The 27,955-nt window shown below is 36.6% G+C and overlaps 2 protein-coding genes and 1 long non-coding RNA gene across 3 annotated transcripts in view; all 3 read left to right on the forward strand.

The window, feature by feature from the left end:
* Nucleotides 1-22,832, forward strand: part of LOC307163692 (GPI-linked NAD(P)(+)--arginine ADP-ribosyltransferase 1-like) — a 34,859-nt gene extending 12,027 nt beyond the window's left edge. The window contains exon 2 of the transcript XR_013822125.1: nt 22,516-22,832. The gene's annotated coding sequence lies outside the window, so the exon portion shown is untranslated. The remainder of the gene's footprint in view (nt 1-22,515) is intronic.
* Nucleotides 679-3,585, forward strand: LOC307172079. The gene is made up of 3 exons (XR_013823651.1): nt 679-909; nt 3,366-3,440; nt 3,552-3,585. It is a non-coding gene; the product is annotated as an uncharacterized lncRNA (long non-coding RNA).
* LOC307172072 (uncharacterized protein) lies at nt 7,849-10,316 on the forward strand. Its single transcript, XM_079894111.1, has 4 exons — nt 7,849-8,048; nt 8,260-9,230; nt 9,837-9,906; nt 10,035-10,316. The coding sequence occupies exons 1-4, from the start codon at nt 7,862-7,864 to the stop codon at nt 10,208-10,210; spliced, it is 1,404 nt and encodes a 467-aa protein (XP_079750237.1). The 5' UTR covers nt 7,849-7,861; the 3' UTR covers nt 10,211-10,316.
* Nucleotides 22,833-27,955: the final 5,123 nt, after the last annotated feature.

The following is a 27,955-nucleotide window of genomic DNA, read 5'->3' on the forward strand; positions in this document are numbered from 1 at the left end:
GTTGATTTCATCTGAGGCTGTGTCTGAAAGTCAGTTGTACACTGTTAAATGTTTCTGTTAATTTACACCCAAATTTCAACATGATTACCCTGTTATTTTAAGTAACTGCGCCTTACTGTTATTTTTAGGAAATATATGTTAAATAACACCTCATTTTTGTTATTTAACACCTCATTGTTAAATAACACCTCATTTTTGTTATTTAACCGCAAAATCGAAAATTCAAGATGTCGGATCAAGTACGATGGTCTGACTCTGGTATGTATGGAGATAAATGCTGATATGCAATTTTATGCTCATTATAAAAAAATTTAGGCTATTATTTATCAGTGGAGATGTTAGCAATTTCATTTCATTTTTTTTTTTTTTTAGGTTGCTAAACAACGACTGATTCATTAGTCGACGGTGGCAATCCATTACTAACAAACTAAATATTGTATGCATTTACTGAATGAAGATTAGACAAATAAACACCTGATTTCTCTACTGCAAATGTTATCAAGAATAATATTGCATAGCCTATTCCACAGACAGAAATAAGAAAGTTTGCGGTGTTTTCTGCGCATACGCAAATGTGTTTGTTATCGTGGGTGTAAATAGCCTTTTATTAATACCCTACACTCCGGATTTTACGCGAGACGGCCTATAGCCTACATTTAGTTGAGGAACTGCGCTCCCAATGTGTGTCTCCGCTGTTATTTCTGAACACGGTGTAAATATCCGTATGACACGCAGCACGCAGGCATGCGCCACTTTATTTGGCGCCACTATCTGAAATAACATGTTCATACAGTATTTTTTTTGCAATCTGGGAAGGAGCGTAGAAGGCGGCATTTGAACCTGCAACGAACACGGAGATCCATGTCTGAAGATCGCGGTGGTTACATCGACCAAAATCACAATAATCCGGTGAGATTAAAGAGTTTTTTGAAAGTCATGCATAGTTTTAACATATATCAGTGATGTTGATGTGACGTTATACTAAACGCCACGGACTTACACCACATGAATAACTGCTAATGAGCCAAGGTGATTCAAGCTAGCAACATTTCGATAGTTTGTCCATTAATTTTAGAAATGCGCTTATTTTAATGTCCATTTATGTATACGATCTAAATAAACAATAGGCTAACGTTAGGCCTATAACGTTTAAGTAGCATTCCCGTTGTCAAGTTTGTGTGGCATTCTTTCCATGTGCACGTCTGGTTAAAGCAGATTCATCCTGAAAATCAAACGGCTAACATAAATCTGATTCTGTTTACTGATGAATTTTTTATTTATTTGATGAATTCATGTCTGCTGCTCGTCTTTGACGGATTATAGCTGTTTGGGCTACCTGACATGCTGGTGTGATTTTATGTGCAGGTTTTAGCCTATCAATGTAAATCCAGCAAAAACCCAGCCAGCACAGCCATGTGGGGCCCAAATGGGTTTGACCTGGGCTATCTAACTGGGGCCCAGCCAGTTTTGTCCTCGGTTTCCATGTTGGCCCCACATGGGTTTGCCCAGATGAAATGAACACTGCTTAGTATGCACAGTACAGGCTGTTAAATGTAACACTTAATCAGTGTTGGAGGTAATGAGATAATTAAGTGATTGAATAATGATTGTGCATTAATGATGAACACCTGCTGTTAACAAGCAGAATCACTGAAGGAAAGAGAAACACAAGAACTACTTCCAGCCACAGCCTTGGATGAAATCAACTGAAGATAAAATACATTAAATCTCTCAAGATCTGATTAAACAACTCCACAAACAGCATTACCAGCTTCACTTATTACTAACCAGACTGACTTTATTTCTGTCAGACGTCTACAGAAAAGAATTAAGAAGAGGTTTAGATGTTGATTACTTATTTGAAAGTAATAGTTTGATTTGATGTTACCATTGTGGCGATCCGTGTGTGCTTTAGTCAGGCTCTTGACTTTTTAACATTAGTTGTTCTCTGGCAGCTGTGTCTGTTTGTTATGGCGAGAACAGCAAGAGAAAATATGATCAGATGCTGTAAGCTGATTGATGATATGAATATGATCGTCATATAGTGGCTTAACTCATTGATTATTTGTGAGGTTCATACGGTAGTATGTTATTCATTTTGTTTTATTGTTGTGATTCTACAACAAGAGAATAATAGAATTTAATCAGAACGTCAAATAATTTTTAAAACTCCATTTACATATTTTGGGCTCCTCCTAAGCTTACTCACACACAGACATCAAGAATCAACATATGAATCTCAACAATGGTGACATGCTTCATGCTGCAATGCATTCTGGGAGCCATGGATAAGTTTTGTATGATGCACTCAGAATGCATTGCAGCATGAAGCATGTCACCATTGTTGAGATTCATATGCTGATTCTTGATGTCTCTGTGCAAGTGGAACTTTCTGTAGTCCAACATGTGTAAATGGTGTTTTAAAAATCATTTGATGTTCTGATTAAACTGTGCTGGATCTCTTGCTGTAGAATCACAACAATAAAACAAAATGAATAACATACTACCCGTATGAACCTCAAAAAAATCAATGAGTTAAGCCACTATATGACGATCATATTCATATCATCAATCAGCTTACAGCATCTGATCATATTTTCTCTTGCTGTTCTCGCCATAACAAACAGACACAGCTGCCAGAGAACAACTAATGTTAAAAAGTCAAGAGCCTGACTAAAGCACACACTGATCGCCACAATGGTAACATCAAATCAAACTATTACTTTCAAAAAAGTAATCAACATCTAAACCTCTTCTTAATTCTTTTCGTTAGATGTCTGACATAAATAAAGTCAGTCTGGTTTGTAATAAGTGAAGCTGGTAATGCTGTTTGTGGAGTTGTTTAATCAGATCTTGAGAGATGTAATGTATTTTATCTTCAGTTGATTTCATCCAAGGCTGTGGCTGGAAGTAGTTCTTGTGTTTCTCTTTCCTTCAGTGATTCTGCTTGTTAACAGCAGGTGTTCATCATTAATGCACAATCATTATTCAATCACGTAATTATCTCATTACCTCCAACACTGATTAAGTGTTACATTTAACAGCCTGTACTGTGCATACTAAGCAGTGTTCATTTCATCTGGGCAAACCCATGTGGGGCCAACATGGAAACCGAGGACAAAACTGGCTGGGTCCCAGTTAGATAGCCCAGGTCAAACCCATTTGGGCCCCACATGGCTGTGCTGGCTGGGAACAGCTACTGATCGGGCTAGTGCAGTATCTAGCTATGTGAACAGCTATTCTCTTTTAATTGCATTGGCATAGTGCACCCTATTTTTTATTTTTATTTTTTTGCTGTTTTGATTATCATTGAGTTGTAGATCAATGTTTACTTTTTTTTTTTTTTTTTTTTTTTTTTATTACAGATGCAGATGCAGGGTACCACCCCTGATCACACTGCTGTTCAAGATGATATCCCAGGATTTATATCTCAGAACCAGGTGGGAATTTGAATGGTTTCTTGCTTTAATCTAGCAATTTACTGTTAATCTATCAATAAGTCTAATTGGTTTGCATAATGTTTTCTTGCCAAATTTGTGGACAACAGTCAGCCACCTCTGTGGCCTATGTGAGGCACATAAAAATTCACAGCAACATACCCAATTTAGTACTGCAGTGCTGTATGCCTAATTGCCAAAGGACATTTAAAAAATGTGCTGGTCTGAAGGGACATATTTACAGACATCATAAGGATAGTATTGTTCAGCCAAGATCGATTAGGCTAGTGGATCTTACGTGTCATGTTTCCTCCTGCCGTGCCAAATGTGATTCCTTGACTGAGTTTTATTCTCATCTTAAGGTGCACATCAAAGAAGGACGAACTATTGTTTGTCTCTTCAAGCAATGTGATAAAACATTTACTGTGGTTTCTACATTTACATCTCATTTGTCAAGAAAACATAAAAGAAGTGAAGAGGGCAATTTAATGGATTCTGTTATAAGTCTGGCTGGTGTAAGTGGATCTAGTGGTCCTCATGGAGACGGTGATTTGCAGTGTGATGTGGAGATTGATGCTGCTGACAATGCAGACCATTTGGAGTTTAGCCCAGAAAATATTGAAGATTCACTTTTTTTAAGGAATCTTTCTCTGTTTTATCTTAAGCTACAGGCAAAGTTACTGCTTCCGGCCTCCACCATTCAGACAATAATTGAAGATATGCAGGCAATACATGATCTCAGCCAGTCTCAGTTATTTTCTAAATTGGATGAGAAGTTACGTCAGATGGGGATTTCAGATGATTCAATTAGGGCTCTAATTGATGATCTGAGAGCAGAAGATCTTTTCCGAACATACAATACACACACATTAAAAACAGATCTACGGAGAAAGACTGTTTTCAAGAGTCAATTTAATTATGTCGAACCTGTTCCAATATGCCTGGGACAAAATGAAGCCGGCAAGGACAGCTTTGCCCATTATGTCCCAATAGACCAAACACTCAATGCCCTTTTTCAGAGTCAGTCTGTATTTGAGCAGTACAAAAAAGTTCATGCCCATACAGAAACTGACAATGTTTTTCAGGATGTGTGGGATGGGGAGAATGTAACAAACAACACACTTAAAAAAGATGGGTCGTTAGGCTTGATCTTATATCAAGATGCTTTCGAGGTGGTAAACCCACTTGGGTCAGGAAAAAAAAAGCACAAAGTACTTGCTGTGTATCTTTCTCTGGCAGACCTTTTACCATACAATAGGTCAAACACTGATCAAATGCAATTAGTTCTTCTTTGCAAAGAAAAAGACTTCAAACATTTTGGCCAGGATTTAGTCCTGGGTCGCTTGGTTAAAGATCTGAAAGAACTTGAGAAAAGTGCTATAGTGTTACCAGATGGACAAGTCTGTAAAGGAATACTGCATGCTATTTGTGGAGACAACTTGGGGTCACATAACATTGGCGGATTCTTTGAGAATTTCAGCACAAGTGTCCATTTCTGCAGGTATTGTGAAATGGAGAGAGAGAAATTCCATGCAGATCCACTCAGTAGGGCTGCTACTCGCACAGTACAGTCATACAGAGAACATGTGCAGAGAATTGAAGGGGGGTTAGCCCATAGTGGAGGTATCAAATTTGACTCCTTGTTCAATGAGTTATCCTATTTTCATGTATGCCAACCTGGATTGCCACCATGTATTGGACATGATTTGTTTGAAGGCATTGTGTCCGCTGACCTCTCATTGTATATTCAGCATCTGGTCAAGGTAGACAAACAGTTTACATACCTTGAATTAAATCGAAGAATTAATCGGTTTAAATATCTCAGCAATGATGCTAATGACAAACCATGCGAGGTTAACCCAGGAAGTGACAAACTCAGTGGCCATGCTGTACAAAACTGGTGCCTGCTCAGGTTATTACCACTACTGATTGGAGAGAAAATTCAGTCCCCGAGTGAAAACAAAGTTTGGCAACTTGTCTTACAACTGCAAGAAATGGTCTCTCTCATTTGTGCTCCAGCCATTTCAGCTGGACAGATAGCGTATCTGAGGGTCCTCATTGATGAGTATTTGTGTTTCAGAAGCCAGGCTTTCCCAAATCACAAACTGAAGCCTACACAGCAAAAAGTCCAGTGTTAAATTAACTCTCCTGGGAGTTTATATGGCTCCAGAGTCAGTGTTAAAATATGAGTGTTAAATTAACACTCAAGAGTGTTAAAGTTAATGAGCTCATTAAGTGATTAATTGAGTGATGATTGAGCATTATTGAAGACACCTGATGTTAGCAAGCAGAATCACTGAAGGAGAAAATCAATTTTTTTAAGACACCGTTATGGAGATCAGTGTTTGTTTTAGTTGGGCTCTTGACCCTTAAACTGTAAACATTAGATTATCTTTGGCTGTTGTATCTGAGTTATAACTGCCAGATGAACAAAGAGAAAGTTTATCAGGTTTTTTTGGTTATGTTTTGACATAATCATAATTTCACTTGAATCACTGATCTCATTTAGAGTCTAATCTCTGACTTAAATGTATATTGTTGATTACAGCATCACTGTGATTCTACAGCATAAGATCTTTTTTTCTAACTAGTCTAAAGGATTTCTTAAAAGTTGTTCTGATAAAACAAAATCTTTCTTTTAGGCACATACAGACATCAAGAATCAGTGTATGAATCTCAACTATGGTGACAAACAGAATATTCAATTAGGAAAAGGAAATTAGTAAGACAATTCAGATCATAATTTATTCATACCGCAATGCATGATGGGAGCCATGAATGAGTTTTGATTGGTGGCACCCAGAATGCACTGCAACATGCTTTATTGTTGTCACCATTGTTGAGATTCACAGGCTGATTATTGATGTCAATGTGTCTAAATAAAGTAAGTTTCTAAGTCTTTTTATCAGAACAATTTTTAAGAAATATTTTGGACTATATTGATAATGATAAAAAATAATTTGCTGTAGAATCACAGACTGCTGTAATCAACAAGGTAAACCTGACTCTCTAAATGAGAGTTGATATTAAGGTCGAATTATGATTATCAAATCATAACCAACACCACCTGATCACCTTTTCTCTTTGTTCATCTGGCTGTTATAACTCAGATACAACAGCCAAACAAAATCTAAAGTTTATGTTTTATGGGTCAAGAGCCCAACTAAAACAAACAATGATCACCATAACGGTGTCTTAAAAAATTTGATTTTCTCCTTTGGTGATTCTGCTTGTTAACATCAGGTGTCTTCAATATTGGTCAATTATCACTCAATGAATCACTTAATGAGCTCATTAACTTTAACACTCTTGAGTGTTAATTTAACACTCATATTTTAACACTGACTCTGGAGCCATATAAACTCCCAGGAGAGTTAATTTAACACTGGACTTTTTGCTGTGTAAGCACCATTATGTTTCTCACTACCCTGAGCTCATAATGTGTTTTGGTCCACTAATTAGGTTATGGACACTGAGATTTGAAAGCAAGCACACTTACTTTAAGCAGTGCTCCAGAAAGCTCTACAACTTTAAAAACCTCTGCTTAACGCTTTCAGAGAGGCATCAGCTTTTCCAGGCTTATCTGCAGGCTGGTAGTCTCTTTGCACCCGTTGTTGTAGCAGAAAAGGCAACTGAGTTTTTTCTTGAGGACTTCAATGACTGCATCAGGGAATCTGTTTCAAACTATGATTTTGGCCCTCACAATACACTGATTGCCAATGAGGCAACTGTCAAAGGCACAAAATACAAGAAAAACATGCTTGTGTCAATAGATGAGAACTCTGAGGGTCTTGTCATTGGAAAGATTGTCATTATACTGATAAAGAATCATTCAACAGTATATTTTCTTACTGAAAAATGTAGGACTGTGTTTCTTCATGATGTCGGTATTTATGGCTTTACTCCAGTGCAGGGTTGTTACTGCTGTGTTAAGCAAGATGACCTTATTGATTATTATCCTTTACCAGCATACACATTCTCTGACATGGCAGTAATTGTACCACATCATTCCTTTCTTTCAGTGTACAGCCACGATGCTGGAGCAAACAGTCCCACAGGCCTTGCCAGGAGAATCTGAAGCTGTTCAATATGTTATTGATGGAATTTCTATCTCTCTTATTGGTAGACAGGCTATTTTACTGTCATTTTGGGTTGCTGTTTTGAATATTTTGCCTCTCTTCCATTGCCAAAGCATTACTAATAATCAACACCCCAAAATGATGTACTGTAGCATGTTTACCAACCTTTCCTTAAATGACGGACAACTTCTATTTTCTCTCAATAGCTCGTTCATTGGCTGAATCCTAATGGACTGTAAAGAATTTTTTTTCTCTGATGTTACAGGAGTACACATTGTCTGATATGACAGTAATTGTCATTTTCTTTCTTCTCAGTATACATCAATGCCTACTTTTCTGGATAAAATGATGGAGATTGTGCCAAGGGCACTGCCGAATATTCCAGAATCTATCCACAACACTATAATTGATAGAATTGTAAATGCTGGCGGCTTTACATCAACACAAGAACTCAGATATGTAAAAGAGGACGACTTTGCAGACTTACTGCCTCTTGTTAGACGACGACAACTTTTGGAAGTATTACAAATAGGTAAGCTTGCTTTTTAAGTTACAGTACTATTCCATTACATTATGGCTTGCAGAAGTTCATAACCAATGTATATTTCACAATTTAAAAACATTACTGGGATTTGGATCTGGATTGATTTTCTGGGGGAGGAGAGGATTCTGCAGTTGTTATATTTTGTTGATGCCTTCAATTAAGTTCACATGACCCATCTCATATTGTTTGTCATTTTTAGAGAGTAAAGTGATCACAGTAAATCTTGAAATCGTCCCATCCTCTACCACTGAAGTCAGCAGCAACTGTCTATCAATCATCAGTCTATCTGGATGTGAGGACAGCCCGTCTGCCTCCCAGCCTGTAAGGAAATCATGGCCAGATTCTTTTAAGGTGCCATGGGACGTTATGCCTGCGGAGATTCGCACTGCCATTTCATCTTGTAAGAGACCTTCACCAGGTGCACGACGGCAGATGGTCAGGATAATATCCGATGAGATGAGGAAGTATGAGCTGAATCCAACACGAGCACAGTGCCTTGTAGTTTGCCGGAACATTGTTCACCAGTACCCAGGAAGTTTTGCCGATCAGCGAGACAATGGACAGCTTCTAGCTAGTGGATACACATCTTTGCTGATTCAAGTGAAAAATCGAATCGAGAATCTGAACCGTGCAAGCAGTTTTCATCAGCACCGTTCAGCTAGCCATGGACAAAAGAGAGGGCCTACTGACATATACGGATGTACAAGATTCCAGCCCAGCCTCCCTGCAGAAGAGACTGAGGACACAATGGAGACCAAGCGTCAACAACTGGAAGGGATCTACAGTCGGGATGGCACAGCTGGTGCTGAGAGACCAGAGGTAAAGAAGCTAATGGATTCTACTTTCTACCTGCAGCGGTCCCACATCAATGTTGTACCTACACCAACCATTGCATCTTTAAAAACCAAGTGGCCGTACTTGTTCAGTCAGAAAGGACTGTACTCCCACTTTGAGCTTCTTACTGATATTCCTGTGCTGCGTAGCCTTGAACTTGCCATGGAAGAGTGTGGCAAAGCGATTGTGGAAATGTTCAAGACTAAACCGACAAATGCAAGGATGAAGGAAGTTCTTCGTCAGCGTGATGATGATGTCGAGCTGTCCTATCAGGTCATCCATCTTCTTCTGTCTCACTTTTCCGAAGATGTCTCAGGACTCATTGTTCTTGCAGATGTAAGTTACCCTACACACAAACACATACACCTCTCTCGGTCTCTCTTTCTCTCTCTCACACACACACACACACACACACACACACACACACACACACACACACACACACACACACACACACACACACACACACACACACACACACACACACACACACACACTCCTCTCTGACCATCTATCTTTCCCTCACTTTGCCTCTATCGCTATCTATTCCTCTATCTTTACCTATCTCTTTCACTATCTCTTTCTCTTTACCTACCCTGTATCTATCTCTCTGTTTTATCACTCTCTCCCTATCAATCTATCCCTATTTCTTCATTTATTTTTACCTCTATCTCCCTCTCTCTCTCTCTCTGTGTCTCCCCCTCTATATCTGTATCTATCTAACTCTCTCCCTCTATCTCTTTTATCTATCTCACTTCATCTATCTATCCATCACTATCTCTCTCTGTATCTTTCTCTATCTCTCTATCTAAATCCCCCTATCTCTCTCTAAATCTATCTCTTCCTGTCTCTCCATCTCTCATTCTATCTATATATCTATCTATCTCACTCAGTGGTAGTCTTATGTCATTAATATTGTGTTTAATTTGTTCTGTGTCCTAGGGATATGCCACTGCAGCTGACCTTGAGAGTTCACTCTCAATACCCACAACTCCTCGTCTGATACTTCTTGGTAAGTTGGTTTTAGATAAGACAGTTGGCTTTAGTGTTGTATGTAGTGAATTCAATGGTATCAAACTAAACTGTATTCAAAATGAAAACTAAAACAGAAATTTGACATTTAAAACGTTTCTGTTTCAGGAGAAACGGGAAGCCGCTTCCAGCGCTGGATGCTCAGCCTTGAGGGCCAAATCATTTGCGAAGGGATCCAGTCCACCTTTGTGACAGGGCTGGCGTCTTTTTTTTCCTGTTTTTACATTTTTAACCTACAGTACCAGGAGGAGGCAGCCTGCACGCTTGAATTCATCCAGAGGTAAGATATTGTCTGTTAACACCTGCATTTTTTCTGGCCTAGCTGTGGCTCAAGCATGGTTTCAACAGGTCTGGTGATGGGATTTAGCAATTAACTTTGATTTAGAAAGTTGAAATCGTCCCAAAAAAGAAAGTTAGAAAGTTTTAGTGCAACTTACAATATTCAGGCAAGAAGATAGTGCATGTTGAGGATAGTTCATGTACATTTGTTGTCTTTGTTGTGCTGTTAGTCTGTGTGAATTACTAGATTTTTAACCAGTGTATAATTTTTCAGACGCTTTGTGAGGATAAACCCAGAAAAAGGGACAAAGGCTGCAAAGGGGAAAAAAGGAAGAACTGTCAATTCACACGTCGCCAGCCTCTTGCGCAAGCTCATGGACTTTCAGTGGGATTTCATTTGAGAATGGTGAGTAAGATGTATACATTACACATATGTTCAAACAGCAATGACTCAGGAGGCTGGGGAAATTCATTCTAATGTTCATTCTCAACTGCCTTTCAAAGTTAGAATGCTGAACTCCTCTTCCATGCTCTTTTGCTCTTTTCCATTCTTTTTTTGTTCTTTCAATGAATTGTACTCATCACACTTTCTATTATTTTATGTTATTCTGTCTGTTTTGTGCTCTGTTTCTAAAATTAGCTTTTGTTAGGTCAAGCCATGTGATATAATTTTGGATAAAAAAATTTAAATTATGGAACTCATCTCTCTCTCTCTCTCTCTCTCTCTCTCTCTCTCTCTCTCTCTCTCTCTCATACAGACCCAAGACTTTGCAAAGGATCCTCATTGTGTGCTTTGAGAAAATGGTTAGTGTTCTAAGCAGTGACAGTGTTTTTATTGTTTATTACTCTGTATTGATGAAGAGTTCCATTAAAGGAGAACTCCGGTCAATTTTAACATTGAGCTCATTTTTTTGTACATTTGGAGTGCTGTCAATACAGAGAACAACGACAAAAATCGGTGTTGCCTACACCGAGTTATTCTATTTTTAAAGTTTGCACCCTGTTGACTTCAATGGGGCAAGTTTTAAACCTGCTTTTAGCCTCTTAACATCCTTGATGTGTCATTACAAGTGCACAGAAAATGTGAGTGATTCCTTCAGAGTGAACACGGGTGAGTCTGACTGCAGTAGATGTGAAAGATATGAATAAAAATGATGTTATTTAAGCCAGCGCAAATACCTGTGTTTACATCCTGTTTTCGGTGGAAGTCCAAAGTAGTCGATTGCCGAGTTCACGCGCGTGATCATAGGTAACTAAACCTATGCGCGTGAACTCGGCAATCGACTACTTTGGACTTCCACCGAAAACAGGATGTAAACACAGGTATTTGCGCTGGCTTAAATAACATCATTTTTATACATATCTTTCACATCTACTGCAGTCAGATTCACTCGTGTTCACTCTGAAGGAATCACTCACATGGCTGTGCACTTGTAATGACACATCAAGGATGTTAAGAGACTAAAAGCAGGTTTAAAACTTGCCCCATTGAAGTCAACAGGGTGCAAATTTTAAAAATAGAATAACTCTGTGTAGGTAACACCGATTTTTGTCGTTGTTCTCTGTATTGACAGCACTCCAAATGTACAAAAAAATGAGCTCAATGTTAAAATTGACCGGAGTTCTCCTTTAAGTGTTAAGTATTGGTTTGAATGTATTCATACATGTTGAATTTTAGTGGTTTAGGTAACACTAAGTGTTGAGGTTCAGTATTTTGTTATAATGAACAATGTATGTGGGTTTAAAAATGTATTTGCTACTTTTTAAGCCATGAACATGAGAAAATGAGATTTGTTAGTGATTAATCTGAGCCTATGTGTAACATTTTTATGTGACCAGGAGTCACAGTGTATATCCTTGGTTTGAGTCTTTTTAGATGAATTTTAGCAGCAGTTCAGGGAACATTAAATGTTGAGGTTTAGGGCCCTATCTTGCTAGTTTAAGACAGACACAGTTGTTTTCCGTCCAGCGACCACAGATGTAAGCAATGAACATGATATCTGTGATTGGTCTGATCCATGTGTGCCTACATTTGTATGTATTTACCTTTCAGTGTTTGTATTACAATAAAAAAAAAGTTAATTTCAACACGGAACTATTCGTTTTCTTTCACTTAAGTGTTATCTGATGGATTATGCCTATTCTTGTATTAACTCAAGCTAGAATATGTCTATAACAATCACCCAGCCAGCACAGCCATGTGGGGCCCAAATGGGTTTGACCTGGGCTATCTAACTGGGACCCAGCCAGTTTTGTCCTCGGTTTACATGTTGGCCCCACATGGGTTTGCCCAGATGAAATGAACACTGCTTAGTATGCACAGTACAGGCTGTTTAATGTAACACTTAATCAGTGTTGGAGGTAATGAGATAATTAAGTGATTGAATAATGATTGTGCATTAATGATGAACACCTGCTGTTAACAAGCAGAATCACTGAAGGAAAGAGAAACACAAGAACTACTTCCAGCCACAGCCTTGGATGAAATCAACTGAAGATAAAATACATTAAATCTCTCAAGATCTGATTAAACAACTCCACAAACAGCATTACCAGCTTCACTTATTACTAACCAGACTGACTTTATATCTGTCAGACGTCTACAGAAAAGAATTAAGAAGAGGTTTAGATGTTGATTACTTTTTTGAAAGTAATAGTTTGATTTGATGTTACCATTGTGGCGATCAGTGTGTGCTTTAGTCAGGCTCTTGACTTTTTAACATTAGTTTTTCTCAGGCAGCTGTGTCTGTTTGTTATGGCGAGAACAGCAAGAGAAAATATAATCAGATGCTGTAAGCTGATTGATGATAAGAATATACTCATCATATAGTGGCTTAACTCATTGATTATTTGTGAGGTTCATACGGGTAGTATGTTATTCATTTTGTTTTATTGTTGTGATTCTACAGCAAGAGATCCAGCACAGTTTAATCAGAACATCAAATGATTTTTAAAACACCATTTACACATGTTGGATTACAGAAAGTTCCACTTGCACAGAGACATCAAGAATCAGCATATGAATCTCAACAATGGTGACATGCTTCATGCTGCAATGCATTCTGGGTGCATCATACAAAACTTATCCATGGCTCCCAGAATGCATTGCAGCATGAAGCATGTCACCATTGTTGAGATTCATATGTTGATTCTTGATGTCTGTGTGTGAGTAAGATTAGGAGGAGCCCAAAATATGTAAATGGAGTTTTAAAAATAATTTGACGTTCTGATTAAATTCTATTATTCTCTTGTTGTAGAATCACAACAATAAAACAAAATGAATAACATACTACTGTATGAACCTCACAAATAATCAATGAGTTAAGCCACTATATGACGATCATATTCATATCATCAATCAGCTTACAGCATCTGATTATATTTTCTCTTGCTGTTCTCGCCATAACAAACAGACACAGCTGCCAGAGAACAACTAATGTTAAAAAGTCAAGAGCCTGACTAAAGCACACACTGATCGCCACAATGGTAACATCAAATCAAACTATTACTTTCAAAAAAGTAATCAACATCTAAACCTCTTCTTAATTCTTTTCTGTAGACGTCTGACAGAAATAAAGTCAGTCTGGTTTGTAATAAGTGAAGCTGGTAATGCTGTTTGTGGAGTTGTTTAATCAGATCTTGAGAGATGTAATGTATTTTATCTTCAGTTGATTTCATCCAATGCAGTGGCTGGAAGTAGTTCTTGTGTTTCTCTTTCCTTCAGTGATTCTGCTTGTTAACAGCAGGTGTTCATCATTAATGCACAATCATTATTCAATCACTTAATTATCTCATTACCTCCAACACTGATTAAGTGTTACATTAAACAGCCTGTACTGTGCATACTAAGCAGTGTTCATTTCATCTGGGCAAACCCATGTGGGGCCAACATGTAAACCGAGGACAAAACTGGCTGGGTCCCAGTTAGATAGCCCAGGTCAAACCCATTTGGGCCCCACATGGCTGTGCTGGCTGGGCAGTGGTACATGTTACTATGCTAAAAATAATTAATATTTAATGGAAACAAAATAAATAGTGATTTAACAGGAAAATAATGGTAACACTGCTGCCAGTTATTTCCTGTTTTTTTCTGTGATTCACAGTAAATTCCTGTTGAAAAACATTACGGGGAGTGCACTGTAAAAAAACATTAACAGTAATAAACTGTTAAAATAACAGGAAAATAATGGTAACCCTGCTGCCAGTAATTTCCTGTTATTTAACAGGGAAATAATTAACAGTGTAGTTCTTGTGTTTCTGCTCGTCTATTTTTCTGTTCTCTTCAGAGGTGTAAAGTCCAGGTTAAGAAAGTAAAAGTCCTGCTCAGAATTTTGTTCCAATCACCTGGATTTGCTAATTAGCAGTTTTTCAGCCAGGAGATAGTTATCAGCTGTCTGAGTTCAAGGGTGGAATAAACATATGGCAGGACTTCTACTTTCTGACCCCTGGACTATACAACTCTGATTATCAGTTGATTTCATCTAAGGCTGTGTCTTGAAGTCAGTTGTAGTTCTTTTGTTTCTCTTTCCTTCAGCGATTATGCTTGTGGTCATCAGGTGTCTTCAATAATTGAACAATCATCACTAAATTAATCACTTAATTATCTAAATAACTCTAACACTGCTTCAGTGTTAATTTTAACACCCTGCTGGTGGCTCCCATATGAACACCAAGCAGTGTTAAATTTAACACCAGGGATTTTACTGTGTGTAGTTTACAGGACTGGTGAGAAATGCGCACTGATATACCTTTATTCTAGATGTTATGTGGTTTATTTCGATAGGTGAACTGTCTTTGTAGCGTTAAGAGAAGGAGAGCTTTGGGCGAATATCTTTTTTTTTCACCTCCGCGGTGCGTCCCTGTTCTTAAATAGAAACACAGTCTTTTCAGCTTGCCACTATAAATCGCTATTTTTCTGCACTAAACTAGTGAATTTAGCCAAGATATATTCAGAGATGATAGAAGATGTTATAGAATAATAAATGAATGAAAACCCAATTTTGACAAAAAAACGGACATATTTCGACCTATTTTTAGACATTACTGAAAACATACCAGTGCGACATATGACGGGTTTTCCCAGATCGCATCACATTTGTTTGTTAAAATAATCCACAAAAGAGTTAATGAAATATAAATGCTTAGTATAGAAATTCTTGATTCAGCTGAATACAAATCATGGCCGTATGTGTAAGACTTCTCAAAAATGCTGTGACGTAGAGTGGAAGAAGTTAGAAACTTGTGTGAATCACACTTATTCTTCAGTCTAGAAATAAAGTAATAAATTGTTGTGTAAGAAAACACTTCACTTGCTAATGTAAAGTCAGTCCTCAGTTCCTGTAAGCAGCGAGACTTTTCTGGCATCTAGAGGTCAAATTGAGCAACTGACTCAAACCTCAATGACAGTCGACGTTAATAAAAACGGCAGAGGTCACAGAGCAAACAGCATTGAGTCTTGTGTTTCGAAGGGGCTCATATTTGGGCTTCTTACCTCCTCAGGTGTGACAGAGAGCTTGTCCAGTTTAATACTCTCTGCTGGTCTCCTGTCAGCCGGAGCTGAGCCGTGTGTGGCAGTGATGGCACAGCATGATCACGGCAAACAACATGAGGGCCGGTTGTTGGTGTGAGGAGTGTGTCTCAGATCAATCCAGTGATCATCTGATCCAAATCAGGACAATTAAGTGCACTATAATGCAGTTGACTTGACTGATTTACAATTTACATTTGAAATGATAGTGTTTCATGTGTTATAACTTGCCATTTCAAAGATTCCTTTTAAACAATACTTATTTATTTTAAAAAAAAATTACTTTTGAACAATACTACAGTATAAAATATTGAATTGATTATGTGATTTCACCATAATCATGCAATATTTCATTCATTTTGAATATTTATGACAGTCTAATGCAGTTCAACTTAGCTTAAAAAGCAGCAAAGAAGCTTTTTAAACTATAACTTTTACTCTAACATTCAGACACACAGGCATCAAGAATCAGCATATGACATTAAATGTTTCATGTCGCAATGCATGCTGGGTACCAGCACAAGACAAAACTCACCCATGACTCCCAGCATGCATTGCAGCATGAATAATTGTATCACCATTGTGGAGATTCATATGCTGATTCTTGATGTCTCTGTGTGCGTTTCACTAACACTTGATTGTAAATATATATATATATATATTTGGGTCTATAGTGTTAGACTAAACAGAAGCAAAACAAACTGTAGGCTTATATATAATCTATCTATTATATATAATCTATGCAATATATGTAATTAATTTACTCCTGCAATATTAATAAGGTTATTAATGTGATTGTATAAAAATATCTTTTTTATGTACTTATGGGACTGAAGAATAAGTACATTTTAAAACGTTTGTCTTATTCAGCATCCAATTAAAGGTACCAGACAAATACTTGTATTTATCTATTAAATAAGTTATTTTTTGTTTTAGCAGGTTCAGTCCAAACTGGGTTCAGAGATGACCAGTTCTGTGTGGATTAAGATGTCAGTTCCTCTTCTTTCTTTCTTCTTTAACCACACGCGGTTCTCTAAAAACATGTGTGGTTAAACTAACTGAGTTCTCACTCGAAAGTGTCAGCGAAATTACAGTGTAATTGAGAAGGAAGCTCTAGCTCTACTATAGCCCTTCAAAACTCTGAAGTTTATCTGGGTGGAAGTGATAGCTCCATTTTGGTTTATACAGACCATAATCTATTGTGGTTCTTAACTCGCATGTCTAACACTAATCAACGTTTAATGCGGTGGTCTTTAATTGTGCAGGAATACCATCTTGACATCCGGCACAAGAAAGGAATTGAAAACATTACTGCCGATGACAGGTAAAATGTTTGATGATTAAATTTAATTAATCTGTTTTTCTCTTGGTTTACTTGAAATTTGCTAGTTAATTATTTTTTTCTTTATTTGTGGGGTTAGTAGGGAGGTGGGTGCCATTTATTTTGAACTTGACTTTTGCTCCTGTTTATGTTAGCAAGCGAGTTAGCTTATTTTGCTGTACAATTCTGTGTCTATATATATATATATATATATATATATATATATATATATATATATATATATATATATATCTTCATTATTAAAAAAAATTACTGGCAGCTACGGCTTCCAAACAAAAAACATAAAATTAAAGTTAAATATGCTAATTTAAATAAAGTGAAATTTGATGTCACCATGATGGAGGTCAGTGTTTGCTTTAATTGGGCTCATGATCCTTGAGGTTTCATCATGAGTTTTTCTCTGGCTGCTTTAACTGTGTTTTTGATACACATTTGTTAAAGCAATAAATGCAGAAGAAGAATCTCATCAGATGATGTTGGTCATTTATTGGTAATGTTAAAAGCAAAGTCAATTCTCTGAATATATTAGCTGAGGTTACATTTTTTACAGAGATATTAGTTTTATACAAAGTCTATATTAATGTCATACTTTATACACATGACCCTAATTATATTGTGGCAGTGTTATAACGTTCTGATATGTAAAATAAATATATACTATACAGAAAATGTTTTGGGCTGGATTAATTATTTAGCAGTAGAGAGACATGAGGGATCAACATATGAATCTCAACAATGGTGACAATCAGCAAAGCTTTTTTTGTGACTTTAGTAGTTTGTATTGTGACAAGGTCAGAGTTGATCAGATTTTTTTCATTGTTGCGATTCATACGCTGATTCTTGATGTCTGAGTGAGTCTATGTGATCCTGTCAAAACATTTTCTTTATAATGGCTTCATAAACTCTATCAGAGTATCACAGCACTGTAGGATTTTCTGCACCAGTATTGGCATGCAAAATTAACAACTAATATTTTACACATTAATCAGATATTAGACTTCACGTGGTATAAATCAGGCCACTACATGATAACTATCACCACTGAAGAAGTACCCAAGTTCATCTGATCTGAGTTTCACTTCCTTGATTCCCACAATAATAAATATGTATCAGATTGTAGCCACATTGGCTATGAATCATGGCTCATTGAATCAGAACACAAACGCACATTCCTTCCTGCTGTCCCACTCTGAACCCCCGAAGGTAAATCAGTTGTGTTGGCTCTAGTTAGTCGACAATAAATGGTCCTTCGCGACACCTTATTGCACCTTGGAGGATAAGTTCTGCATTCCAAACCCCCCCTTTTCCCCTCTCTGGACCACAGAGAGATAACGAAACTTGAAACTTTCTACACACAGACACACGCACACACACAAACATCCTCCTATAGAAATATAGTTTTAATGTATGTAACTCAGATTTGGGTTTGACCTTCCTGTATGCATGTTTTAGTAATTTGTTTGATCATATAATTATGATTTTCTAGAGGTGTGGTTTTGAAATGTATTCTTTAATCAATAGTGTTTTAGTTAGAGAAGGTTCACTAACATTCTCTGGCAATCCCTTCCCCCATGTGTTGAACTGTGTTTTATTGCCTAATGGAATGTCCTGCAACAGACATTTTAGGAGTGGAGCAGAGTTAGTGTTAATCTTTAACCCTACTTAAATCCTACATTTTCTATATGTATAACCATTGAAGAAATATGTAAACCTGAATGTAATTTCTCTTTTCCACGATTGTTCTTCTCTGTGATGGGTTTTTGTATTCTTGTAAACCTTAAAGGAATAATGTTTCAGATGTGCACCCTGTTGCAATCATAGATATGCCATGTGGATCTTTTTAAAAGTCCAATTTTCATTTCCATTTGTAAATGTACATCACATTTTGGGTTAATCTTATTCCTAGATTGTTAGTAGAACTCTTAATGCTTATTTTACAGAATAAGAAGTCATTTCTATGCCGTAGCGTTTAAACATACCAAATGTGGTCTTGAATTGAACCTCCATATACCCGTAGGAAAGATATGGGTACCAAATTATGATAAAATGCATTTTACTGCAGTTATAATTGTTTAAAGTAGAAATGGCATGATCCTAAGACTGTCATAAAACATGCAAATCGAACTCCTAAGTGAGACAAAGGAAATTTCTCCCGCCTGGAATTTCGCGTTCCAATTGGCCCAAGCGCCAGGGAGGAGGAATTTTTCGCTACCCTAGAAAAGCGGAACACTCCGCGTTCCGTTCAGTTGAGTCCGGTATTTTCTTTCGTCTTGTTTGTTCCTGCTTGTTCGAACCCTCCTCATCAGGGAGACCATCAATGGCTCCCGTTTAGGGGGCTTTATATTTTATTTTCTTTAAGTCTTTTAGTTTTGTTTCGTCTTCGAACTTCAGCCGACAACTTCAACTCAAAGGAAAAGACTCTGTTGAAAATCCCGCGGCGCGCGCTCCTCTTCATTGAGGACGTGCACGAGCACTGCGTCTGAGGAAATTCCTGGCTCCATGGGACCTAGGGAGTCCTCATCTCCGTTTTATTTTCTTTACTAAGTTTTATTTTCATATTCGTTACTCCCTCCACAAAGGGAACCGAACTCTGAATCATGTTTCTGGCCACTTCACGTTTCAGTGAACCTTTAAACTGTGCGCTAGTCTACTCGCCCCGAAGACACGAGGAAACACGCCCCGCTCTTAAAGGAGCTCTTCTTCAGCAAATACAAAGAGAACCATGTGCCATGCAAGTATCGATTATTGAATTGAACTTACAATGTGATTTCTTTGTTGTCTCTTACGGGTTACTGTCTGTGATTTTTGCCATGCTGAGATCATCTCGGTGATCTCTCTCGTCCTGAAACTTTAGTTTCACTTTCTCCCTTCCTCTCCCTCTCTCATCTGTTATCCGTTTAGTCTTGTATTTTGTTTACGTGTCCTGTACATACATATTTACTCGTGTAAATTGTAGAACTTGTATTCCTTAGTTCGATGTAGTATTAGTCCAAATATTAAATTCCATATGCCCTTGACTGACTCTGATTTAATTGCCCATGTTACTTAGTCCCTGAAATGTTCGATCTTAGCTATATGCTTTATCTTGGTAGGCTACGATTTAAGTAACCTAATTTTAGTCTACAAACACCGAGAGTGTCTTTTCAAGGCCTGGAAAAGATACTCTTTCTCGTGTTTGTAAGAAGGATAATTTTCCTTGAGAGTTAATTTAATCTTACGTACAATCTGTTCGCTGGACAAACAGATTGTTTGATAACTAAATTAATTCCATTAAAGTTATCCCATAACTTCGAGCTGAAATAAGAACAATTGATGTATTAATGACGAACCATAACCCGTTATGGTAATCGTTCATATATCAATCTAGTTCAGCTGCGATAAATTAATGTAACTGTAACATACAAAATATTAATCATATTCATGATTAATTATTAAAATTCCCTATAGATCATTTGAGCTAATATTAATATTAATGTACGACCCATTGTTCTTACAAGATACACAGTTAAAGAAGCCAGAAATAAACTAATGATAAAAACTGAAGGCTCAAGAGCCCAACTAAAGCAAACACTGATCACCATAATGGTGACAGCAAACTTGATTATTTTCAATAAAACATCAACTTCTAAACCTCTGTTAATTCTCAATAAGAATGTTAGTATGAAAGAAATAAAGTCTGGATTGTAATAAGTGAAGATGCTGAGATCTTGAGAGATCTGGAAGTGTTTAATGTTCTGTTGGGGTTTAAAGTGTTTCTGTATGGTGTGTTTCGTGTGTCACCATTGTGTTGAAGGGTAGAGCCTGAGCTTCAGTTCAGGATGAGCAGAGAAACACTGATGATATGTTTTATATGTTGCTTTATTTAACTAACAGTGACTGTGTAGTTGCAGATGCAGTGATGTATAGTCACTGTAAATCATGTATGTAGTTCACTGCAAGAGATTCACTTTTTACTAGTGATGGTGAAATGAAGCACCAGGGCTTTCCCCCTCGAATGTATAGTAAAATGGTTCATTATTCAAAGCTTTTCGACACGTTGCACACTAATGACATCTTGTGGTCAAAAGGTGGAAAAGCTGCCTTTCTGTCCCAGAAGACACTTCTGTAAACCACAAAGCAATACAATTAATCCTCATAATTAATGTGTTAGTGTTGATGTAGTTCTTACACAATATATGAACAAACAACTGTATGAATGAATTTATATAAAAATAAATAATAATAAATGGGACTAATTACCTTGTACAGAACAATTCTTATGAATCTGCTTTGATCAACAAATGCAGCATTATTCACATAAACTTTAGCCTCAGTCCTAATCCTTCATAGGCAAGGTTAATGTAGGCATATATAATCCAAATAAAAGAAATTTGTTGTGGAATGGTGAAGTGTGAACTGGGGAGCTGCCATTTTATTTTGTGGGTATTTAATAAATGAAAGATTTTTATTAAGGAACAGGACTTGTTTAACAGTGTGAGGGCTAAGTCTATTTCTTTTTTTATTTACCACTACTGAAGGGCATGACACTTGAAACCTGCTCAAGGGGTTTGCGCTATTTTTGAATCTGAACACAAAGCAGTCACGTGACTGTGTGTGGAAACGAAGCTTCGGACGGCACAGATCACGTGGTTATGGCAAAAAGTAAAAATGTAAAATGACTGTGTTTCTGTTAAAATGTTTAATGAAGATGTCTGTAAAAGTCTTTTGCACTCTTTTAAATTAGGATATTTTACATTAATTTTATGTTTTTTGTATGGCAGCCATTGCTGACAGTCATTTGACTGTTTTTTAAGGGGTTTTTTTTACAGTGAAGGTGTTTGATCGTAATAATTGAGGAAATAACTGTAAAATAACAATGTTTTTCTGTAAAACATTTGAGGAAAATTCTGTAAAAGTTTTTTGCACTTTATTTAAATTAGTATATTTTACTTTATTGTTTGGCAGTTTAGCTAACAGTTTTAGCTAACAGTCATTGACCTTTTTTTTTTTTTTTTACACTGTATAGATAGTAATGAAACTGAAAGATGAATACCTGTGTACACTGTAAAAATCCACCTAAAAAAGTTTAAATTTCATTAAAAAAAATGATGAGTTAAAGTAATGTAAATGCATACGTTTTTCAACCTTACCTAAGAATATTGTTCTTTTTGCGTTTTCTTTTTGAAAACATACAACTCTTCTAACTATAGGTTGGCTTTTTATATATCAGTGAACATCACATAGATTTTGTATGTGTGAAACCCGGTTGTTTCTTGTCTGCGCTTCACAATAGCTTCACTAGATCTACTGGATCATCTGAGGGATTCGACTGAATCAAGATGCTGCTGATCATTGAAGCTCTTCTTCTCATTTCAGCTGTTCTACAGGTGAGCTTGTGTTTGAGTATGAATATTACAGACATGAATACTGATGACTGAACATTATGATTCCTGTTACTGCAGGATCACAGAACTGCTGCTGAAGGACAGATGTTTTCACTGGATATGGCAGAGAATTCAGTTGATGACCAATTTCACTGGTGTTTAAAGAAGATGGAGCATCGAGTGCAGACAGAATTTATGAAGAAAGAAATGTCTAACCCTGAATTTGCAAGAGTTTGGACAGATGCTGAAAAGAATCACAAACCACCAGGGGATAATTTGTCAAAGAATCATTCAGTTGCCATTTATGCGTTCACTAACTCAGCTTTTAAGCTATTTGAGAAATTCAATAATGCTGTTCGTACTGATAAACAAAAATATAAAGATGGGACATATTCATGGTATTCACTTTTGGTTAACAGAAGCGATACAGATTCTGAAGAAAACACAAAATAAATGCTACAATACTTACCGTGGTACTGGAGTTAAATTTGATAAGAATGTTAAAGGCAAAGAAGTTCGTTTTGGCCAGTTTGCTTCATCCTCTCTTAATCGTACAGTAGCAGAACGGTTTGGAAAGAAATCTTGTTTTGAAATCTACACTTGTGAAGGTGCTGATCTGACAAAATATTCAAAGTATCCTAAAGAGAAAGAGGTGCTGATTCCTCCATATGAGACATTTACAGTCAGTGATGTGCAGCCAAGAGCAAAGCAGAAAGATCCCTGGTGTGACACTGTGTTCATTTTGAAAAGCTATACAACAAGAAGTGACCTGAACTGTGCAGCAAGCAGTGGAAACCAAGTTGCTTTTTTAAATGTTTTATTAATTTTAATCATTTTTTTGCAATGTGTTTAGCTACTAATCAGATAAACACTGCATGTTTCTTGTTGTTATTAAACATCAAATTAATTGTCATGCTTTATTGAATCAAATATTCATGCGCTGGTGGGAAAAGTCAAAAGAGCTGATTTAATATCCTAATCAAAGGTGCGATACCTGTCATCTATGAGAAAGTATTGGCATTATTGTCTATTTTAAATGTTTTGTATTGTATGCAATTTTATGTTGGTTGTTGTACACTGTTAGACCTTACCGTTTTTTTTACAGTAAAATACTGGCAACACTGTTGCCAGTAATTTACTGTTAATTGTGCAGTTCTTTACTGTAATCTACAGTATGTTACTGTAAAATGCACTAAAACTCGAGTTAACTAATTTCACTTGCAGAAACCTTAAATTGACCAACTGTCATTTACATGTATTAAACTAAAATGTAGAATGCATTAATAACATGAGCAAAGTATTACTGTGAACTTATTTCATTTGAAACCACAACAAAACTTTTGTAAATAAAGAGATTTCCACTGGACCAGCAACTACACAGTCACCGCCTGTTAAATAAAGCAACATGCAGCATATCATCAGTGTTTGTAGATCTTCTCCTGGACTGAAGCACAGGCTCTACTCTTCTGCACAATGGTGACCCAAAAAACGAAATTTTACAGTAAACTACTGGCAACAGTGTTGCCAGTATAAACCTGTTTCATAACTTACAGTTTATTACTGTTAAAATACATTTTGTGGGTGTGTCTTTTTATCTTACACTGTTAACCCTTTCAACCCCACAGGGAAATCCACACTACAAAGAGTAAAAAGTAACACTGAGACAGTGTTGCAGTGAGATAATTAAGAGAATATGTAAGTGATTGAGCATTAGTGATGAACACCTGCTGTTAACAAGCAGAATCACTGAAGAAAAGAGAAACACAAGAACAGAAAATAGAGAAACACAATAACTACGACTGACTTCCAGCCATTACACATTATTACACTTATTATTAACCAGTATGACTTTATTTCTGTCATACAGAAATTGTTATTGAAAATGTTTGTTTGAAGTTACCATTATAGAGATCAGTGCTTGCTTTAGTTGGGTTGCTGATGCTAAAGCATTCATCTTTCTTTTGCTGCTTGAGGTGTGTTTTTGCAAGTTACACTTGTGCGCACACAGTTTATGAATGATTGCGGTTGTAATGCTTATGATGATGAAATCATCATATTGCCTGTTCATTCACTAAGGAGTTAATTCTTATTCATTCAGAGTTTTATTCTCAATCAAAAGTGTTACATTAGCACCACTGTGAAACTACAGCAATAAATTACTATGACTCATTTTTTTAACACATCATGCATAAACCAAAAAAAAACAGAGCAACAGTGTGTTTTAGGAACACAGAGATATCACAATTTAGCACATTAATCTCAACAATGGTGGCAATATTTCTTTTCTTTTTATTATCATTCATGCAGCAGTGCATGCTGGGAGTTTTATATTATCCTGGAACCCAGCATGCATTGCGACATGAAACTTTTCACCATTGTTGAGATTCATATGCTGATTGTTGATATCTGTGTGTCTGAACCAAGTAGGAGTAAAATAAAATTGAATGCACTCTGATTGTTATTTTTCAGAAGACCTGATTACAGAAATATTGATTTCATTTTGTAGATACACAGATTTATGCTAAATATGACATACCCATAATTTCAATTAATATATCCAGGAAAAATCTGAAAATCAGATAGTCCAAGATGATTGTGACATCATCACAAAAGAACAAAAACACCTGATCAACTTCCTCTTGACTTTTTCTTGCCATATCAAATGTGTTTTATAAACTCACTGTTATAGCAGTCAGAGAGAGATGAAAAGTAAGAAGTGCAGGGACAAGAGACCAACTAAAGCAAATACTGATCTCCATCATGGTGACAACAAATTTTATTATTAACTAAATCTCTGTTAATTCTCAACAAGAACTTTTGTACATGTATGAAAGAAATAATCATAAACTGGTTTGTAAACTGGTTTCACACTCAGTGTTACTGGAAGTCAGTTGTAGTTCTTGTGTTTCTCTTTTTTCTGTTCTTTTTTCTCTGTCCTTCAGTGATTCTGCTTATCAGGTGTTCATTAGTGTCTCAATTCACTCTCTTCTTTTCATTCACTCTGTCAAGTGGACTATATTAGTGAACTAATGTAGGGAATAGTGAATGAGGGTATAGGGTGTGATTGTGAAAACAGCCTCTGAGTGTCGATTTTGAGCACTGTTCATTTACAGTATATTCCTGTAGGCTATTTTTGTTTTCTACGGTATATTACTGTTTTAATGGAAAATGGTATGATACTGTCTGAATTACGCCTTTTTTTACAGCAAGGGTTAACAGTGTATGTTTTCTCTCTAATGGACATTGAGTCTGGAAATAAAGTTGAATATGGAATATATTGGAAAACTGATATTTGAATCTATGCAAAATATCCAGATAATACAACTTTTAAAATCATTTGAATTATACTGTCTCAACCAAATGTAAAACTTGTTTATAATATGTGCAATAAATATTGTAATTTGTAAGGGTTACAGTGATAACCTGAACACATTCAGAACAAAACTCAAGATCAAGAAAGTATGTGAAGTTCAATGATCTGCGATACACAGCAATCAGGTTTACAAGATTGACAACAGGTGTAAATATGATGATGATGAAGGACAGATTTTCCACTGGATATGGCACTGGATTCTGTTGATGACCTTTATGTCAGTTGCAAAAAGACCATGAAATGTCTGGTTGAGAGAGAATTGCTACAGCATGAACTCAATAACTCGCCTGAATTCAATGTGTCCAGTCAAATAGCTGTAAATAATTTTAAGCCTCCAGCAAATAACTTGATGGAGAATCATTCAATCACCATTTATGTCTACACTAGATTACTACATTATTGAGGAACAAAGGTTGAATTTGATGAGAATGTTCTGAACACAAGGTTCGTTTCGGCTCATTTACATCCTCCTCTCTTAATCTTAGAGAAGCAGAAGAATTTGGAACTAAATCTTGTTTTGAAATCAAAACTTGTGAAGGTGCTTATGTGATAAAATATTCAAGGTTTCCTGATGAGGAAGAGGTGCTGATTCCTCCGTATGAGATGTTTAAAGTTACTGATGTCAAGAAAATAAGAGATCATGCAGGTCTCTGGTGTGACACTGTGTTTGTGTTGGAAAGCATTGGAGTAAGAAGTGAACTGAACTGTGATCTAACAATAAGATCAAGATTTAGGAAGTATCGGTTTGGTAGACGCTTACGAAGACAGCGATTAACATTGCATTCAAGGTATAGAGGCCATGCGTTATCCAGATTACGAGGAATTTATGAGGACCCCATGACCTTGGCACTGCAATTCTGCTCTTCAGTTTGAGCTGTATAATACTTATATATTAATAAACATATATTGAGTGCTGATTTACATGATTGCATCTGATTAGGAACGCTTGATGAACACTTTTATTTTTTTTATATATATTTTTTTAACAGCAAAAATGCAGTATAATTTCACAAAATATATATTTTTTTACCAGAATAAAAATGCATGCATTTACACAAAATTTACATTTTCCACTTAGGTGACGGAATGTGTGGTAAAGGAAAGAATCCTTCAAAATAAAGGCAAAAAATAAAGGACCACAAAACCAGTCACATGGTCAATTTTTTGAAATTGAGATGTATACACTCTCAGAAAATAAAGTACATAATTGTACCTTTAGGGGAACAATGGCTTGTCACTGGGGCTGTACCCTCAAGGGTACAATATTGTACCCTTGGCATAGGGTACATATTTGTACCCTTGTGATTTGTACCTTAAGAGACCAGTCTTGTACCTGTGGTGACAATTTTGTACCTTTATTTAACAGTACAAAAATGGACCCTTCAAAAATGGTACAAAATTGGCTTTGACAGGGTACAATCGTTGACTATAATGAGATATATATTACACACACGCAGAAGTAAAATAAAAATGTATTAAATACTTTTCATTTTCACATTTTCCAACATTTCATTTTAAACTTAATGTCTAACTGTGACATATAAATTATCATCTGAATAAGTGTCATTTGCCTGAAAGTCCATTTCATGTCCTTTCATCTCGACGCCGGTTACTTCTGTGCCTGCTTCTGATATTTTCTGAAGGACCTCCTCGGTTGAAAGCCCTGTAAGAACCATGAGTAACCGTGCTATGACTTCTTCTCCACCGATGGCCAAAAGAAAGAAAGGCCGCGAACTGGACGTTCTTTTAAATTGAGATTCAAGCAGCCAATCAGGGCTGGCTCTACATACACTCTCAGAAAATAAAGTACATAATTGTACCTTTAGGGGTACAATGGCTTGTCACTGGGGCTGTACCCTCAAGGGTACAATATTGTACCTTAACCTTTAAAAGAAACGGTACATGTATGTAACTTTTAATGCTTTTAATCCAGTGTTAATTGACCTCTCCTGGGAGTTTATATGACTCCAGACTCAAGAGTGTTAAAGTTAATGATATAATTAAGTGATTCATTGAGTGATGATTGAGCATTATTGAAGACACCTGATGTTAACAAGCAGAATCACTGAAGGAGAAAATATATTTTTTTAAGACACCGTTATAGTGATCAGTGTTTGCTTGAGTTGGGCTCTTGACCCTTAAATT

The sequence above is a fragment of the Squalius cephalus genome (genome assembly GCF_949319135.1).
Source record: "Squalius cephalus genome assembly, chromosome: 1".
NCBI classification, from domain to species: Eukaryota; Metazoa; Chordata; class Actinopteri; order Cypriniformes; family Leuciscidae; genus Squalius; species Squalius cephalus.